Consider the following 19,210-nt stretch of genomic DNA (forward strand, 5'->3'; position numbering starts at 1 on the left):
CTGTAGCCTTCGCACAACACTGAGCCCAGGAATAGACATGTCCCAGTCAGCTGAACCAGTCCTACCCAAAAAGACAGACACACATTCGCTCTCTGCATCTGGAGACGTGCGAGTGCTACAGGAAGAGGTTAAAGTTTGTGTTGTGTGACTTCGCCTACGGTTTATAACCACCATGTTGTCAACATAGCATCCGTCTGTTCTTTAAGGCTAGATCCGCCATTCTCAGTTGGGAACTAAGTTCTGTGAAACTCCGAATTTGACATTCCAGTAAGAAAAGAGTATACCCTTTATCTCCACCTCGTGGCCAGTCTGGGAACTGTCTGGGAGGTCTTCAGGTATGCCTGCATAAAGCTCTGAAACTTCACACCATGTGTTGATTTTGATAACAAAATACATTTTATTGTACATAAAAAAAATACATGAACCATTCATTCAATTGTCTTATGTATGATCCGAAGCATTAAATGGTAACAGCCACTGTGAACACAGTAGCTAGTACAATAATAGTTTTAACACAGTGCGATGATTGACTGGATCAACCTAACTCTATAATGTGTAGCAGGTTTGATTGCCCAAACACCACCCAACCACCACCCAACCACAAAATAGAGCAGAATAAACATAACATTGACTTATGATCAGTCTGAACTGTCGGATTCAGACATTCACTGTATGTAGTCATGTCATGTAGCGTGTGACAGCCCGTAGTCATGTCATGTAGCGTGTGACAGCCCGTAGTCATGTCATGTAGCGTGACAGCCCGTAGTCATGTCATGTAGCGTGTGACAGCCCGTAGTGTGTATAGTAGAGCAGCCTGTAGTCATGTCATGTAGCGTGTGACAGCGCGTAGTCATGTCATGTAGCATGACAGCCCGTAGTCATGTCATGTAGCGTGTGACAGCCCGTAGTGTGTATAGTAGAGCAGCCCGTAGTCATGTCATGTAGCGTGTGACAGCCCGTAGTCATGTCATGTAGCGTGTGACAGCCCGTAGTGTGTATAGTAGAGCAGCCCGTAGTCCTGTCATGTAGGGTGTGACAGCCCGTAGTCATGTCATGTAGCGTGTGACGGCCCGTAGTCATGTCATGTAGCGTGTGACAGCCCGTAGTAATGTCATGTAGCGTGTGACAGCCCGTAGTCATGTCATGTAGCGTGTGACAGCCCGTAGTCATGTCATGTAGCGTGTGACAGCCCGTAGTCATGTCATGTAGCGTGTGACAGCCCGTAGTCATGTCATGTAGCGTGTGACAGCCCGTAGTCATGTCATGTAGCGTGTGACAGCCCGTAGCCATGTCATGTAGCGTGTGACAGCCCGTAGTCATGTCATGTAGCGTGACAGCCCGTAGTCATGTCATGTAGCGTGTGACAGCCCGTAGCCATGTCATGTAGCGTGTGACAGCCCGTAGCCATGTCATGTAGCGTGAGACAGCCCGTAGTCATGTCATGTAGCGTGTGACAGCCCGTAGTCATGTCATGTAGCGTGTGACAGCCCTGTAGTCATGTCATGTAGCGTGTGACAGCCCGTAGTGTGTATAGTAGAGCAGCCTGTAGTCATGTCATGTAGCGTGTTACAGCCCGTAGTGTGTATAGTAGAGCAGCCTGTAGTCATGTCATGTAGCGTGTGACAGCCCGTAGTCATGTGATGTAGCGTGTGACAGCCCGTAGTGTGTATAGTAGAGCAGCCTGTAGTCATGTCATGTAGCGTGTGACAGCCCGTAGTCATGTCATGTAGCGTGTGACAGCCCGTAGTCATGTCATGTAGCGTGTGACAGCCCGTAGTCATGTCATGTAGTGTGTGACAGCCCGTAGTGTGTATAGTAGAGCAGCCTGTAGTCATGTCATGTAGCGTGTTACAGCCCGTAGTGTGTATAGTAGAGCAGCCTGTAGTCATGTCATGTAGCGTGTGACAGCCCGTAGTGTGTATAGTAGAGCAGCCTGTAGTCATGTCATGTAGCGTGTAACAGCCCGTAGTCATGTCATGTAGCGTGTGACAGCCCATAGTCATGTCATGTAGCGTGTGACAGCCCGTAGTCATGTCATGTAGCGTGTGACAGCCCGTAGTCATGTCATGTAGCGTGTGACAGCCCGTAGTCATGTCATGTAGTGTGTGACAGCCCGTAGTCATGTCATGTAGTGTGTGACAGCCCGTAGTCATGTCATGTAGGGTGTGACAGCCCGTAGTCATGTCATGTAGCGTGTGACAGCCCGTAGTCATGTCATGTAGCGTGTGACAGCCCGTAGCCATGTCATGTAGCGTGTGACAGCCCGTAGTCATGTCATGTAGCGTGTGACAGCCCGTAGTCATGTCATGTAGCGTGTGACAGCCCGTAGCCATGTCATGTAGCGTGTGACAGCCCGTAGCCATGTCATGTAGCGTGAGACAGCCCGTAGCCATGTCATGTAGCGTGAGACAGCCCGTAGTCATGTCATGTAGCGTGTGACAGCCCTGTAGTCATGTCATGTAGCGTGTGACAGCCCGTAGTGTGTATAGTAGAGCAGCCTGTAGTCATGTCATGTAGCGTGTGACAGCCCGTAGCCATGTCATGTAGCGTGTTACAGCCCGTAGTCATGTCATGTAGTGTGTGACAGCCCGTAGTCATGTCATGTAGTGTGTGACAGCCCGTAGTCATGTCATGTAGCGTGTGACAGCCCGTAGTCATGTCATGTAGCGTGTGACAGCCCGTAGTCATGTCATGTAGCGTGTGACAGCCCGTAGTCATGTCATGTAGCGTGTGACAGCCCGTAGTCATGTCATGTAGCGTGTGACAGCCCGTAGTCATGTCATGTAGCGTGTGACAGCCCGTAGTGTGTATAGTAGAGCAGCCTGTAGTCATGTCATGTAGCGTGTGACAGCCCGTAGTCATGTGATGTAGCGTGTGACAGCCCGTAGTGTGTATAGTAGAGCAGCCTGTAGTCATGTCATGTAGCATGACAGCCCGTAGTCATGTCATGTAGCGTGTGACAGCCCGTAGTCATGTCATGTAGCATGACAGCCCGTAGTCATGTCATGTAGCGTGTGACAGCCCGTAGTGTGTATAGTAGAGCAGCCTGTAGTCATGTCATGTAGCGTGTGACAGCCCGTAGTGTGTATAGTAGAGCAGCATGTAGTCATGTCATGTAGCGTGTGACAGCCCGTAGTGTGTATAGTAGAGCAGCCTGTAGTCATGTCATGTAGCGTGTGACAGCCCGTAGTGTGTATAGTAGAGCAGCATGTAGTCATGTCATGTAGCGTGTGACAGCCCGTAGTGTGTATAGTAGAGCAGCCTGTAGTCATGTCATGTAGCGTGTGACAGCCCGTAGTGTGTATAGTAGAGCAGCCTGTAGTCATGTCATGTAGCGTGTGACAGCCCGTAGTGTGTATAGTAGAGCAGCCTGTAGTCATGTCATGTAGCGTGTGACAGCCCGTAGTGTGTATAGTAGAGCAGCCTGTAGTCATGTCATGTAGCGTGTGACAGCCCGTAGTGTGTATAGTAGAGCAGCCTGTAGTCATGTCATGTAGCGTGTGACAGCCCGTAGTGTGTATAGTAGAGCAGCCTGTAGTCATGTCATGTAGCGTGTGACAGCCCGTAGTCATGTCATGTAGCGTGTGACAGCCCGTAGTGTGTATAGTAGAGCAGCCTGTAGTCATGTCATGTAGCGTGTGACAGCCCGTAGTGTGTATAGTAGAGCAGCCTGTAGTCATGTCATGTAGCGTGTGACAGCCCGTAGTGTGTATAGTAGAGCAGCCTGTAGTCATGTCATGTAGCGTGTGACAGCCCGTAGTGTGTATAGTAGAGCAGCCTGTAGTCATGTCATGTAGCGTGTGACAGCCCGTAGTGTGTATAGTAGAGCAGCCTGTAGTCATGTCATGTAGCGTGTGACAGCCCGTAGTGTGTATAGTAGAGCAGCCTGTAGTCATGTCATGTAGCGTGTGACAGCCCGTAGTGTGTATAGTAGAGCAGCCTGTAGTCATGTCATGTAGCGTGTGACAGCCCGTAGTGTGTATAGTAGAGCAGCCTGTAGTCATGTCATGTAGCGTGTGACAGCCCGTAGTGTGTATAGTAGAGCAGCCTGTAGTCGAGCCTCCATTAGCAGCAGGTTGACATGGACCTGGAGAAAGAGAAACAGGAAGACACAGGGTCAGTCAGTAACACCTGACACAGAAGAAAGGTAGATCCAGAGTTTTTAGCGATGGTTTTGAGTGAGTGTGTGTTGCGCGTACCTTCTCAGAGTGTCTGAATAGTCTCCAGTAGGCAGAGTAGACCCTTTCTGTAGTCTGTTCAGGATGACACGCTACCGTTTTCACAAACATCTTGAGGCCTCGCTCCAACAACACATTCACCTCTCCGTAGTCGTAGTCATCGTACCTACACACACACAAAAAACATCAGTATAATAGACAAGCCCAGGTGCACAAACACACACAGTTATGAACATACAAGTGTGTGTGTGTGTGTGAGAGACTGACCGTATTCCGTAGAGGCAGTGTATGTAGTTCCAGAGAGCCTTGCGGAGTGTGTATGTGTCCACATCTTTGTGCATCGCCATCCTGTTGTAGGTTAGACCACACACAACCTGACAGAAGAGAGAACATCAGTCCATCAGTATCAACCTGACAGAAGAGATAACATCAGTATCAACCTGACAGAAGAGAGAACATCAGTATCAACCTGACAGAAGACATCAGTCCATCAGTATCAACCTGACAGAAGACATCAATCCATCAGTATCAACCTGACAGAAGACATCAGTATCAACCTGACAGAAGACATCAATCCATCAGTATCAACCTGACAGAAGACATCAGTATCAACCTGACAGAAGAGAGAACATCAGTCCATCAGTATCAACCTGACAGAAGACATCAGTCCATGAGTATCAACCTGACAGAAGACATCAGTCCATCAGTATCAACCTGACAGAAGACATCAGTCCATCAGTATCAACCTGACAGAAGACAGAACATCAGTCCATCAGTATCAACCTGACAGAAGACATCAGTCCATCAGTATCAACCTGACAGAAGACATCAGTCCATCAGTATCAACCTGACAGAAGACATCAATCCATCAGTATCAACCTGACAGAAGACATCAGTCCATCAGTATCAACATGACAGAAGACATCAGTCCATCAGTATCAACCTGACAGAAGAGAGAACATCAGTCCATCAGTATCAACCTGACAGAAGACATCAGTCCATCAGTATCAACCTGACAGAAGACATCAGTCCATCAGTATCAACCTGACAGAAGACATCAGTCCATCAGTATCAACCTGACAGAAGACATCAGTCCATCAGTATAAACCTGACAGAAGACATCAGTCCATCAGTATCAACCTGACAGAAGACAGAACATCAGTCCATCAGTATCAACCTGACAGAAGACATCAGTCCATCAGTATCAACCTGACAGAAGAGATCAGTCCATCAGTATAAACCTGACAGAAGAGATCAGTCCATCAGTATCAACCTGACAGAAGAGATCAGTCCATCAGTATCAACCTGACAGAAGAGAGAACATCCGTCCATCAGTATCAACCTGACAGAAGACAGAACATCAGTCCATCAGTATCAACCTGACAGAAGACATCAGTCCATCAGTATAAACCTGACAGAAGACATCAGTCCATCAGTATCAACCTGACAGAAGACATCAGTCCATCAGTATAAACCTGACAGAAGACATCAGTCCATCAGTATAAACCTGACAGAAGACATCAATCCATCAGTATCAACCTGACAGAAGAGAGAACATCAGTCCATCAGTATCAACCTGACAGAAGACATCAGTCCATCAGTATCAACCTGACAGAAGACATCAGTCCATCAGTATCAACCTGACAGAAGACATCAGTCCATCAGTATCAACCTGACAGAAGACATCAGTCCATCAGTATCAACCTGACAGAAGACAGAACATCAGTCCATCAGTATCAACCTGACAGAAGACATCAGTCCATCAGTATAAACCTGACAGAAGACATCAGTCCATCAGTATCAACCTGACAGAAGACATCAGTCCATCAGTATAAACCTGACAGAAGACATCAGTCCATCAGTATAAACCTGACAGAAGACATCAATCCATCAGTATCAACCTGACAGAAGAGAGAACATCAGTCCATCAGTATCAACCTGACAGAAGACATCAGTCCATCAGTATCAACCTGACAGAAGACATCAGTCCATCAGTATCAACCTGACAGAAGACATCAGTCCATCAGTATCAACCTGACAGAAGACATCAGTCCATCAGTATCAACCTGACAGAAGACATCAGTCCATCAGTATCAACCTGACAGAAGACATCAGTCCATCAGTATCAACCTGACAGAAGACATCAGTCCATCAGTATCAACCTGACAGAAGACATCAGTCCATCAGTATCAACCTGACAGAAGACATCAATCCATCAGTATCAACATGACAGAAGACATCAGTCCATCAGTATCAACCTGACAGAAGACATCAGTCCATCAGTATCAACCTGACAGAAGACATCAGTCCATCAGTATCAACCTGACAGAAGAGAGAACATCAGTCCATCAGTATCAACCTGACAGAAGACATCAGTCCATCAGTATCAACCTGACAGAAGACATCAGTCCATCAGTATAAACCTGACAGAAGACATCAGTCCATCAGTATCAACCTGACAGAAGACATCAGTCCATCAGTATCAACCTGACAGAAGACATCAGTCCATCAGTATCAACCTGACAGAAGACATCAGTCCATCAGTATCAACCTGACAGAAGACATCAGTCCATCAGTATCAACCTGACAGAAGACATCAGTCCATCAGTATCAACCTGACAGAAGACATCAGTCCATCAGTATCAACCTGACAGAAGACATCAGTCCATCAGTATCAACCTGACAGAAGACATCAGTCCATCAGTATCAACCTGACAGAAGACATCAGTCCATCAGTATCAACCTGACAGAAGACATCAGTCCATCAGTATCAACCTGACAGAAGACATCAGTCCATCAGTATCAACCTGACAGAAGACATCAGTCCATCAGTATCAACCTGACAGAAGACATCAGTCCATCAGTATCAACCTGACAGAAGACATCAGTCCATCAGTATCAACCTGACAGAAGACATCAGTCCATCAGTATCAACCTGACAGAAGACATCAGTCCATCAGTATCAACCTGACAGAAGACATCAGTCCATCAGTATCAACCTGACAGAAGACATCAGTCCATCAGTATCAACCTGACAGAAGAGCATCAGTCCATCAGTATCAACCTGACAGAAGACAGAACATCAGTCCATCAGTATCAACCTGACAGAAGAAGAACATCAGTCCATCAGTATCAACCTGACAGAAGACAGTCCATCAGTCCATCAGTATCAAACCTGACAGAAGACATCAGTCCATCAGTATCAACCTGACAGAAGAGAACATCAGTCCATCAGTATCAACCTGACAGAAGACATCAGTCCATCAGTATCAACCTGACAGAAGACATCAGTCCATCAGTATAAACCTGACAGAAGACATCAGTCCATCAGTATCAACCTGACAGAAGAGATCAGTCCATCAGTATCAACCTGACAGAAGAGAGAACATCAGTCCATCAGTATCAACCTGACAGAAGACAGAACATCAGTCCATCAGTATCAACCTGACAGAAGACATCAGTCCATCAGTATCAACCTGACAGAAGACATCAGTCCATCAGTATCAACCTGACAGAAGACATCAGTCCATCAGTATCAACCTGACAGAAGACATCAGTCCATCAGTATCAACCTGACAGAAGACATCAGTCCATCAGTATCAACCTGACAGAAGACATCAGTCCATCAGTATCAACCTGACAGAAGACATCAGTCCATCAGTATCAACCTGACAGAAGAGAGAACATCAGTCCATCAGTATCAACCTGACAGAAGACATCAGTCCATCAGTATCAACCTGACAGAAGACATCAGTCCATCAGTATCAACCTGACAGAAGACATCAGTCCATCAGTATCAACCTGACAGAAGACATCAGTCCATCAGTATCAACCTGACAGAAGACATCAGTCCATCAGTATCAACCTGACAGAAGACATCAGTCCATCAGTATCAACCTGACAGAAGACATCAGTCCATCAGTATCAACCTGACAGAAGACATCAGTCCATCAGTATCAACCTGACAGAAGACATCAGTCCATCAGTATCAACCTGACAGAAGACATCAGTCCATCAGTATCAACCTGACAGAAGACATCAGTCCATCAGTATCAACCTGACAGAAGACATCAGTCCATCAGTATCAACCTGACAGAAGAGAGAACATCAGTCCATCAGTATCAACCTGACAGAAGACATCAGTCCATCAGTATCAACCTGACAGAAGACATCAGTCCATCAGTATAAACCTGACAGAAGACATCAGTCCATCAGTATCAACCTGACAGAAGACATCAGTCCATCAGTATCAACCTGACAGAAGAGAGAACATCAGTCCATCAGTATCAACCTGACAGAAGACATCAGTCCATCAGTATCAACCTGACAGAAGACATCAGTCCATCAGTATCAACCTGACAGAAGACATCAGTCCATCAGTATCAACCTGACAGAAGACATCAGTCCATCAGTATCAACCTGACAGAAGACATCAGTCCATCAGTATCAACCTGACAGAAGACATCAGTCCATCAGTATCAACCTGACAGAAGACATCAGTCCATCAGTATCAACCTGACAGAAGACATCAGTCCATCAGTATCAACCTGACAGAAGACATCAGTCCATCAGTATCAACCTGACAGAAGACATCAGTCCATCAGTATCAACCTGACAGAAGACATCAGTCCATCAGTATCAACCTGACAGAAGACATCAGTCCATCAGTATCAACCTGACAGAAGACATCAGTCCATCAGTATCAACCTGACAGAAGACAGAACATCAGTCCATCAGTATCAACCTGACAGAAGACATCAGTCCATCAGTATCAACCTGACAGAAGACATCAGTCCATCAGTATCAACCTGACAGAAGACATCAGTCCATCAGTATCAACCTGACAGAAGACATCAGTCCATCAGTATCAACCTGACAGAAGACATCAGTCCATCAGTATCAACCTGACAGAAGACATCAGTCCATCAGTATCAACCTGACAGAAGACATCAGTCCATCAGTATCAACCTGACAGAAGACATCAGTCCATCAGTATCAACCTGACAGAAGACATCAGTCCATCAGTATCAACCTGACAGAAGACATCAGTCCATCAGTATCAACCTGACAGAAGACATCAGTCCATCAGTATCAACCTGACAGAAGACATCAGTCCATCAGTATCAACCTGACAGAAGACATCAGTCCATCAGTATCAACCTGACAGAAGACATCAGTCCATCAGTATCAACCTGACAGAAGACATCAGTCCATCAGTATCAACCTGACAGAAGACATCAGTCCATCAGTATCAACCTGACAGAAGACATCAGTCCATCAGTATCAACCTGACAGAAGACATCAGTCCATCAGTATCAACCTGACAGAAGACATCAGTCCATCAGTATCAACCTGACAGAAGACATCAGTCCATCAGTATCAACCTGACAGAAGACATCAGTCCATCAGTATCAACCTGACAGAAGACAGACATCAGTCCATCAGTATCAACCTGACAGAAGCGACATCAGTCCATCAGTATCAACCTGACAGAAGACATCAGTCCATCAGTATCAACCTGACAGAAGACATCAGTCCATCAGTATCAACCTGACAGAAGACATCAGTCCATCAGTATCAACCTGACAGAAGACATCAGTCCATCAGTATCAACCTGACAGAAGACATCAGTCCATCAGTATCAACCTGACAGAAGACATCAGTCCATCAGTATCAACCTGACAGAAGACATCAGTCCATCAGTATCAACCTGACAGAAGACATCAGTCCATCAGTATCAACCTGACAGAAGACATCAGTCCATCAGTATCAACCTGACAGAAGACATCAGTCCATCAGTATCAACCTGACAGAAGACATCAGTCCATCAGTATCAACCTGACAGAAGACATCAGTCCATCAGTATCAACCTGACAGAAGACATCAGTCCATCAGTATCAACCTGACAGAAGACATCAGTCCATCAGTATCAACCAAACAGAAGACATCAGTCCATAAGTATCAACCTGACAGAAGACATCAGTCCATCAGTATCAACCTGACAGAAGACATCAGTCCATCAGTATCAACCTGACAGAAGACATCAGTCCATCAGTATCAACCTGACAGAAGACATCAGTCCATCAGTATCAACCTGACAGAAGACATCAGTCCATCAGTATAAACCTGACAGAAGACATCAGTCCATCAGTATCAACCTGACAGAAGAGAGAACATCAGTCCATCAGTATCAACCTGACAGAAGACATCAGTCCATCAGTATCAACCTGACAGAAGAGAGAACATCAGTCCATCAGTATCAACCTGACAGAAGACATCAGTCCATCAGTATCAACCTGACAGAAGAGAGAACATCAGTCCATCAGTATCAACCTGACAGAAGACATCAGTCCATCAGTATCAACCTGACAGAAGACATCAGTCCATCAGTATCAACCTGACAGAAGACATCAGTCCATCAGTATCAACCTGACAGAAGACATCAGTCCATCAGTATAAACCTGACAGAAGACATCAGTCCATCAGTATCAACCTGACAGAAGACAGAACATCAGTCCATCAGTATAAACCTGACAGAAGACATCAGTCCATCAGTATCAACCTGACAGAAGACAGAACATCAGTCCATCAGTATAAACCTGACAGAAGACATCCGTCCATCAGTATCAACCTGACAGAAGAGAGAACATCAGTCCATCAGTATCAACCTGACAGAAGACATCAGTCCATCAGTATCAACCTGACAGAAGACAGAACATCAGTCCATCAGTATAAACCTGACAGAAGACATCCGTCCATCAGTATCAACCTGACAGAAGACATCCGTCCATCAGTATCAACCTGACAGAAGACATCAGTCCATCAGTATCAACCTGACAGAAGACAGAACATCAGTCCATCAGTATCAACCTGACAGAAGACAGAACATCAGTCCATCAGTATAAACCTGACAGAAGACATCAGTCCATCAGTATAAACCTGACAGAAGACATCAGTCCATCAGTATCAACCTGACAGAAGACATCAGTCCATCAGTATCAACCTGACAGAAGACATCAGTCCATCAGTATCAACCTGACAGAAGACATCAGTCCATCAGTATCAACCTGACAGAAGACAGAACATCAGTCCATCAGTATCAACCTGACAGAAGACAGAACATCAGTCCATCAGTATAAACCTGACAGAAGACATCCGTCCATCAGTATCAACCTGACAGAAGAGAGAACATCAGTCCATCAGTATCAACCTGACAGAAGACATCAGTCCATCAGTATCAACCTGACAGAAGACAGAACATCAGTCCATCAGTATAAACCTGACAGAAGACATCAGTCCATCAGTATCAACCTGACAGAAGACATCAGTCCATCAGTATCAACCTGACAGAAGACAGAACATCAGTCCATCAGTATCAACCTGACAGAAGACAGAACATCAGTCCATCAGTATCAACCTGACAGAAGACATCAGTCCATCAGTATCAACCTGACAGAAGACATCAGTCCATCAGTATCAACCTGACAGAAGACATCAGTCCATCAGTATCAACCTGACAGAAGACATCAGTCCATCAGTATCAACCTGACAGAAGACATCAGTCCATCAGTATCAACCTGACAGAAGACATCAGTCCATCAGTATCAACCTGACAGAAGACATCAGTCCATCAGTATCAACCTGACAGAAGACATCAGTCCATCAGTATCAACCTGACAGAAGACAGAACATCAGTCCATCAGTATCAACCTGACAGAAGACAGAACATCAGTCCATCAGTATAAACCTGACAGAAGACATCCGTCCATCAGTATCAACCTGACAGAAGAGAGAACATCAGTCCATCAGTATCAACCTGACAGAAGACATCAGTCCATCAGTATCAACCTGACAGAAGACAGAACATCAGTCCATCAGTATAAACCTGACAGAAGACATCCGTCCATCAGTATCAACCTGACAGAAGACATCAGTCCATCAGTATCAACCTGACAGAAGACAGAACATCAGTCCATCAGTATAAACCTGACAGAAGTCATCAGTCCATCAGTATCAACCTGACAGAAGTCATCAGTCCATCAGTATCAACCTGACAGAAGACAGGACATCAGTCCATCAGTATCAACCTGACAGAAGACATCAGTCCATCAGTATCAACCTGACAGAAGACAGGACATCAGTCCATCAGTATCAACCTGACAGAAGTCATCAGTCCATCAGTATCAACCTGACAGAAGACATCAGTCCATCAGTATCAACCTGACAGAAGTCATCAGTCCATCAGTATAAACCTGACAGAAGTCATCAGTCCATCAGTATCAACCTGACAGAAGACATCAGTCCATCAGTATCAACCTGACAGAAGACATCAGTCCATCAGTATCAACCTGACAGAAGACATCAATCCATCAGTATCAACCTGACAGAAGACATCAGTCCATCAGTATCAACCTGACAGAAGACAGAACATCAGTCCATCAGTATCAACCTGACAGAAGACAGGACATCAATCCATCAGTATCAACCTGACAGAAGTCATCAGTCCATCAGTATCAACCTGACAGAAGACATCAGTCCATCAGTATCAACCTGACAGAAGTCATCAGTCCATCAGTATAAACCTGACAGAAGTCATCAGTCCATCAGTATCAACCTGACAGAAGACATCAGTCCATCAGTATCAACCTGACAGAAGACATCAGTCCATCAGTATCAACCTGACAGAAGACATCAGTCCATCAGTATCAACCTGACAGAAGACATCAGTCCATCAGTATCAACCTGACAGAAGACATCAGTCCATCAGTATCAACCTGACAGAAGACAGAACATCAGTCCATCAGTATCAACCTGACAGAAGACAGAACATCAGTCCATCAGTATCAACCTGACAGAAGTCATCAGTCCATCAGTATCAACCTGACAGAAGACATCAGTCCATCAGTATCAACCTGACAGAAGACATCAGTCCATCAGTATCAACCTGACAGAAGACATCAGTCCATCAGTATCAACCTGACAGAAGACATCAGTCCATCAGTATCAACCTGACAGAAGACATCAGTTCATCAGTATCAACCTGACAGAAGACATCAGTCCATCAGTATCAACCTGACAGAAGACATCAGTCCATCAGTATCAACCTGACAGAAGACATCAGTCCATCAGTATCAACCTGACAGAAGACAGAACATCAGTCCATCAGTATCAACCTGACAGAAGACAGAACATCAGTCCATCAGTATCAACCTGACAGAAGACATCAGTCCATCAGTATCAACCTGACAGAAGACATCAGTCCATCAGTATCAACCTGACAGAAGACATCAGTCCATCAGTATCAACCTGACAGAAGACATCAGTCCATCAGTATCAACCTGACAGAAGACATCAGTCCATCAGTATCAACCTGACAGAAGACATCAGTCCATCAGTATCAACCTGACAGAAGACATCAGTCCATCAGTATCAACCTGACAGAAGACATCAGTCCATCAGTATCAACCTGACAGAAGACATCAGTCCATCAGTATCAACCTGACAGAAGACATCAGTCCATCAGTATCAACCTGACAGAAGACATCAGTCCATCAGTATCAACCTGACAGAAGACATCAGTCCATCAGTATCAACCTGACAGAAGACATCAGTCCATCAGTATCAACCTGACAGAAGACATCAGTCCATCAGTATCAACCTGACAGAAGACATCAGTCCATCAGTATCAACCTGACAGAAGACATCAGTCCATCAGTATCAACCTGACAGAAGACATCAGTATCAACCTGACAGAAGACATCAGTCCATCAGTATCAACCTGACAGAAGACATCAGTCCATCAGTATCAACCTGACAGAAGACATCAGTCCATCAGTATCAACCTGACAGAAGAGAGAACATCAGTCCATCAGTATCAACCTGACAGAAGACATCAGTCCATCAGTATCAACCTGACAGAAGACATCAGTCCATCAGTATCAACCTGACAGAAGACATCAGTCCATCAGTATAAACCTGACAGAAGACATCAGTCCATCAGTATCAACCTGACAGAAGACATCAGTCCATCAGTATCAACCTGACAGAAGACATCAGTCCATCAGTATCAACCTGACAGAAGACATCAGTCCATCAGTATCAACCTGACAGAAGACATCAGTCCATCAGTATCAACCTGACAGAAGACATCAGTCCATCAGTATCAACCTGACAGAAGACATCAGTCCATCAGTATAAACCAGATGTGTATGTTGGTTAATATGTTAGAGGTGAAGGGTTAACACGTTAAAGGGTGCTTGTTGTAGTACCTGGAACTTCTCCTCCAGTAATTGGCCCATGTCTGGTAACAGTCTGTTCACTAGGGAGAATCCATGGTCTTCCCATGAGTAGTCCTATACACACACAAACACACACTTATTAGAAATTCTACATGCATCTTATATGCACACCCATAGCTTTCCCATGAGTAGTCTTATAATCAGACACGCACACACACACACACACACACACACACCTGTGCTCTCATGGTAGGAGGTGACTGTTCTCCTCGGATGGAGAAGTCTTCATAGATGAACTCTGCATCCTCCACCAACCTCAACACCAAGTCAGAGGGGGCTCCCCGTACCACTGCTACACACACACACACACACACACACACACACACACACACACACACACACACACACACACACACACACACACACACACACACACACACACACACACACACACGTCAGAAAGAATGCCATGGAGAACAGCCACAGAGCGAGACAGTGTGTGGGTGTATGTAAATGTGCAGTGGAGGTGTGTGTGTACCAGTAGGTATGCTCTCGCTCCTCTCCCTCTCAAAGCGAGTGATCATCTCTTCCTGACTACACTCCTCCTCCTGCTGTTGTAACTCCACCATCCTCTTCATCAATACCTCCACCTCCGTCACTCCATCCTGACAGAGAGGGAGAAGGAGAGAGAGAAAATGAGTGACTGATTTACATGTTGTCACTTATCCAGCGACCTAGACTGCATCTCAAATCTCACCTCTGGCTTGCCGTCCTCGGGGGCGGGACTGTGAGTGCTTTGCGGCATGTTATTGGATGGTGATGGCGGGCAGAAGGCGTGGCCTCCTACGTGGTCGGGCTCAGGGTGTAGGCCACACCCCCAAACGAAGGAGGACAGCGAATGAGAGTGAGTCATCAGGACAACTGCGTGGATCAGCTCAGCCAATGACCAACGAGCGTCCGCCCCGGGACACACCAACTCCTGCAGGAGAGGGGGTGGATGATCATTACTGTATACGTGTGTGTGTGTGTGTGTGTGTGTGTGTGTGTGTGTGTGTGTGTGTGTGTGTGTGTGTGTGTGTGTGGGTCTCACCTGTATGTGCTGTTGTGTGATGAGCCAGGGTCTGTGTGCCAGCAGCTTGTTGAGTGTGTGTAGGCAGCGTATTTTGGGGTGTGTGTTTTGTAGCCCCTCCAGCCAGCTCTCCTCCCCCCCTGCCTCCAGGAACCCTGCACTATGCTGTTGGACAAGGTAGGAACACTGGTGACGAGCTGCGGCCTGGGGAGAGAGGGAGAAAAGAGAAAAAGTGGGAGAGAGGGAAAGTAGAGAGAGACAGTGTGTTAGACAGTGTGTTAGACAGTGTGTTTGAGGGCATCAGCTTGACTAAGTTAACTACATAATAAGTCATTATTTGAGATATAAGGTGATTTGTTGATCATTGATTCTGTGAAGTTATGGTTCAGTTTAGGCAGTACAGGCTCTCACCATGACAACGATGTAGTGCCTCCAGGGGCGGGGCAGCGGGCCATCCAGCTCCAGCAAAGCATGCTGGGTACGCAGGAAGCAGCTGAGGTAGGTGGGGTGAAGGGCCATCACCATGGTGATGTGGTCAAAACGGCCCAATGAGAGGAAGGCTTCTATCAGAACTTCCTCATCTGGCCCCTCCTCCAAAATCTGAGAGGGAGTCAGAAACACACACAGTAAGAACACAGACAGACTGATACTCTCTCACACTCACTGTAATAGTCATACGCTCATCTGTGCACACACACACACGTACCACTTGCGCAGGGATGAAGGCACTAGGACCGGAGGCCAAAGCCTGAGGAATCTCAACACCTCGCTCCTGGGGGGGGGAGAGAGAGAGAGAGAGAGAGAGAGAGAGAGAGAGAGAGAAACCATGAATAACAATATCGAATGACACAACAATTCCATCACCAACTCAAACATCCACATTTTCTTCAATTAAAAACATCCCTCTACAGTCCAAAGGGAGAGAGAAGTAGAAATACTGGTTCCATGCTTTGTGATCCACCAAATACACAACACCTTATTTCTAGCTCTTATTGTTAGACTGTCATTGTTCTATCTACAGTATGTTATAGCCATGCCAATGCCATGACACAGGCTTAAGTAGACCCAAACCCTTGTGCCAGAGCCGTCTAGAACAGTGAAGTTATTATATCAGCTGCCAGTTACAACTCCCTCCCTGTCAGCCCAAACTGAAGTTACACTGTAACATGATACATGAGCAACAACTTTTATAATAGGAACCAAATTCATAATATACAACCATCCACATCCAAACACTCACCATCATCTGGAGTTGATTAACAGGGTAACTCTGCGGTATATACACTATGTTAACAGGTAAAAACTACAGGATCCGGTAAATCCGTTTTCTTTCAGTAATGTAATGAATCGTGAGCGTACCGTGGTGTTTTGATAAGAGCTAAACGGGGGCGTGCCGTAGTCTTACATCATCCCGTGGTCGGCTGTCTGATGAAACAAACAGCCAACTGACAGAAGACAGCTAGCTGTGAACTGTCATTGACTGGAGTTATCATCGTTCATCATCACTTCATGTACCTTTCATTCATGATGAATCCTCAATCTTGTCATTTGATGAGCAACATCACATAGCTGGATCAATGACATGAGTCAATGACATATTGTGTAAATGATTTGCTCCTCTCTGGCAACTGGCAAACCATGCTAGCTACCCGTCTCTGCAGCTCGACCCTTACCTGTGCAGTCCGCAGCAGTTCCGCTGCCCTCTCTCGGACCTCCTGTAAGGGGCAGGACCGGGAGACCCGCAGCAGCTGCAGGAGAGTGTGTTTATCGAGACGAGCAGAACCGGGTCGGTCCAGACCCAACCGGGACATGACGTTCTGGGTCAGTTCTTCCAGCGCCTCTGCCCTCTCCGCCTCGTCCCTGCTGCACAGCCGAGAAAAGTTATTCGGGTTCGGCCCCAGTTCGGGTTGATGTCGGCTTGTAGGTCTGGGAACTTCGGAGTCGTTGGTTCTTCCTCCATTAGATTCGCAGAGCACGTCCGTCAGTGGTTCTAGCGCCATGTCTTCCGCAGCATAACACAGCAGCCTCCAGTACCTTGTCTGTCCCTAACTGTCTAGCAAGCTAGATAACGTTAGCGCTGCTTTCCCAATACTGTTCTGCTAGCTAGTTAGCATTTAGGCTTTCACAACTCAGTCAGATTTCGTCAGTTGACCGTAGTCGGCAGTAATCACCACAGGTTTTGTTCTCAAATCGACAGATTTTTTTCTCAAGTAATGACAACACATCTAATTTGAATCTAGCCTGCTAATGTCTCGACTACGGGGCACATCATTACCGAAGGCTAGCAAGTTGCTCATCCCTGTCAATTTGAGTCGGATCAAAACAGCGAAAGCGTCTGCAGCAATATACGTCCATTATATAAGGTTCTGGTATCGAATACGTGACAGATATTAGTCACTTGTCCGGGTAATCTTTCAGATGTGGAGAAGTTTGCTGACTTTCATAATCTGTCCATTCGCTGCTATTAACTCTTCTACTTCTGCGTGACCACTGACGTCACAGATGCAAATATATTTTGTTGTGTGGGAGGTACATGCATTCTTCATTCTGAAGGAGTGTTCCCTCACCATATGATAAGGATATTGTAATATGCATTACGTACTGTCAAGTTAGTTAACTATGTACGTTTGTATTCTTGATCTGTTGCCTATTGTTCCATCCATTTGGATACTTGCTGCTGTTGAAATTCTAATTATGGGGATAGACTGGCTTTCGGTGTAGAGTTTGGGGTTCATGAAAGTAGTGAGTGAGGACACAAAGCAAACTTTATTCTCAGCACCTCTACCTTTATATCCTCCCCCCTAGAGTGGGTGTGTGTGTGTGTGTGTGTGTGTGTGTGTGTGTGTGTGTGTGTGTGTGTGTGTGTGTGTGTGTGTGTGTGTGTGTGTGTTCAGTACTCCCAGTAAAGACTGTTCCTCACACTGTAGCTCATGATGACTTCAGTTGTATCATACCTTCTCCACTTATATTAACAATGTATACTTCCTGAAATGTCTTCAGCAAAACAAAATCATCAACACATGTATCTTTAAGACCAATATTATATTAAATTACCTTTATATATATATTCCATACAAAATAGATACCTTCGTATGGTGACAACAGGGGAAAGGAAGAGATGAGAGTGAGAGATGCAGGGAGAGACACATAACAACCAAACGATCGATGGAACTGATGTCCTGTTCCACTGGGAAGTGATGAGATACAAGTTGCCTTTAGGGAAGCCTTAACAGGGTGCACACACAGGCCGCCTTAAAGATAGGACCCTTCAGTGTTACAAACATCGGTTCCCTATGAGGGAAGACTTTTATTAACGCACACACAGGCTGCCTATGGGGGGGAGACTTTCAGAGGCACAGACAGAAGATGAGTTACCATGGCGACCGGTGCTCCATCTCCAGGAAACACAGTGATGGACAAGGTGAGGCAGAGAGAGAGGCGTGCTAAATAGAAATGGGGCGGGGGTCAAAGCTTAGAGGTCATAAACTCCTCTTCAGACTCAACAGGAAGTAAAAACAGGGTGTGTGTTGTGGGGGGTGTTTGGGGTATGTGTGTCCTCAGACGATCTTGTTCTCCAGTGCAGCAATCCTCTTCGACACGCCCTCCAGTGAAATCAGAGTCAAGGAAACCACAGCAAGACAGATGTAACACAGTAGTAACAACACTTTTACCTTACTCTCACACTCTCGTAAAGGATATGTTTTTTCGTTAGTGCCTGTAAGGCT

General features: G+C 45.8%; 1 protein-coding gene across 2 annotated transcripts; it reads right to left on the reverse strand.

The window, feature by feature from the left end:
• Positions 1-373: 373 nt before the first annotated feature.
• Positions 374-17,978, reverse strand: sesn2 (sestrin 2). 2 transcript variants are annotated; one of them, XM_014178145.3, is made up of 11 exons: positions 17,159-17,978; positions 16,192-16,257; positions 15,897-16,085; positions 15,507-15,689; positions 15,174-15,395; positions 14,955-15,081; positions 14,653-14,768; positions 14,447-14,530; positions 4,446-4,552; positions 4,200-4,344; positions 374-4,087 (listed from the first exon to the last, which is right to left on the reverse strand). In XM_014178145.3, exons 1-11 carry the CDS (start codon positions 17,483-17,485, stop codon positions 4,001-4,003), a joined length of 1,653 nt encoding a protein of 550 aa, XP_014033620.1. In that variant the 5' UTR covers positions 17,486-17,978; the 3' UTR covers positions 374-4,000. The 2 variants fall into 2 exon arrangements, with proteins under 2 accessions (XP_014033620.1, XP_014033642.1); XM_014178167.3 differs by lacking the exon at positions 17,159-17,978 and adding an exon at positions 16,726-16,829.
• Positions 17,979-19,210: the final 1,232 nt, after the last annotated feature.

Source organism: Salmo salar, chromosome 27 (genome assembly GCF_965601325.2).
Source record: "Salmo salar chromosome 27, fSalSal1, whole genome shotgun sequence".
Lineage (NCBI taxonomy): Eukaryota > Metazoa > Chordata > Actinopteri > Salmoniformes > Salmonidae > Salmo > Salmo salar.

Bases quoted from the DNA above. Each gene is read 5' to 3' on its own strand.
- sesn2 (XM_014178145.3), bottom strand. From the start codon at position 17,485: ATGGCGCTAGAACCACTGACGGACGTGCTCTGCGAATCTAATGGAGGA. The intron at 4,345-4,445 runs GTCAGTCTCTCA...GTGTGTGTGTAG, and splicing joins CACTGCCTCTACGGAATACG to GTACGATGACTACGACTACG. The intron at 4,088-4,199 runs GTACGCGCAACA...CTCTTTCTCCAG, and splicing joins TATTCAGACACTCTGAGAAG to GTCCATGTCAACCTGCTGCT.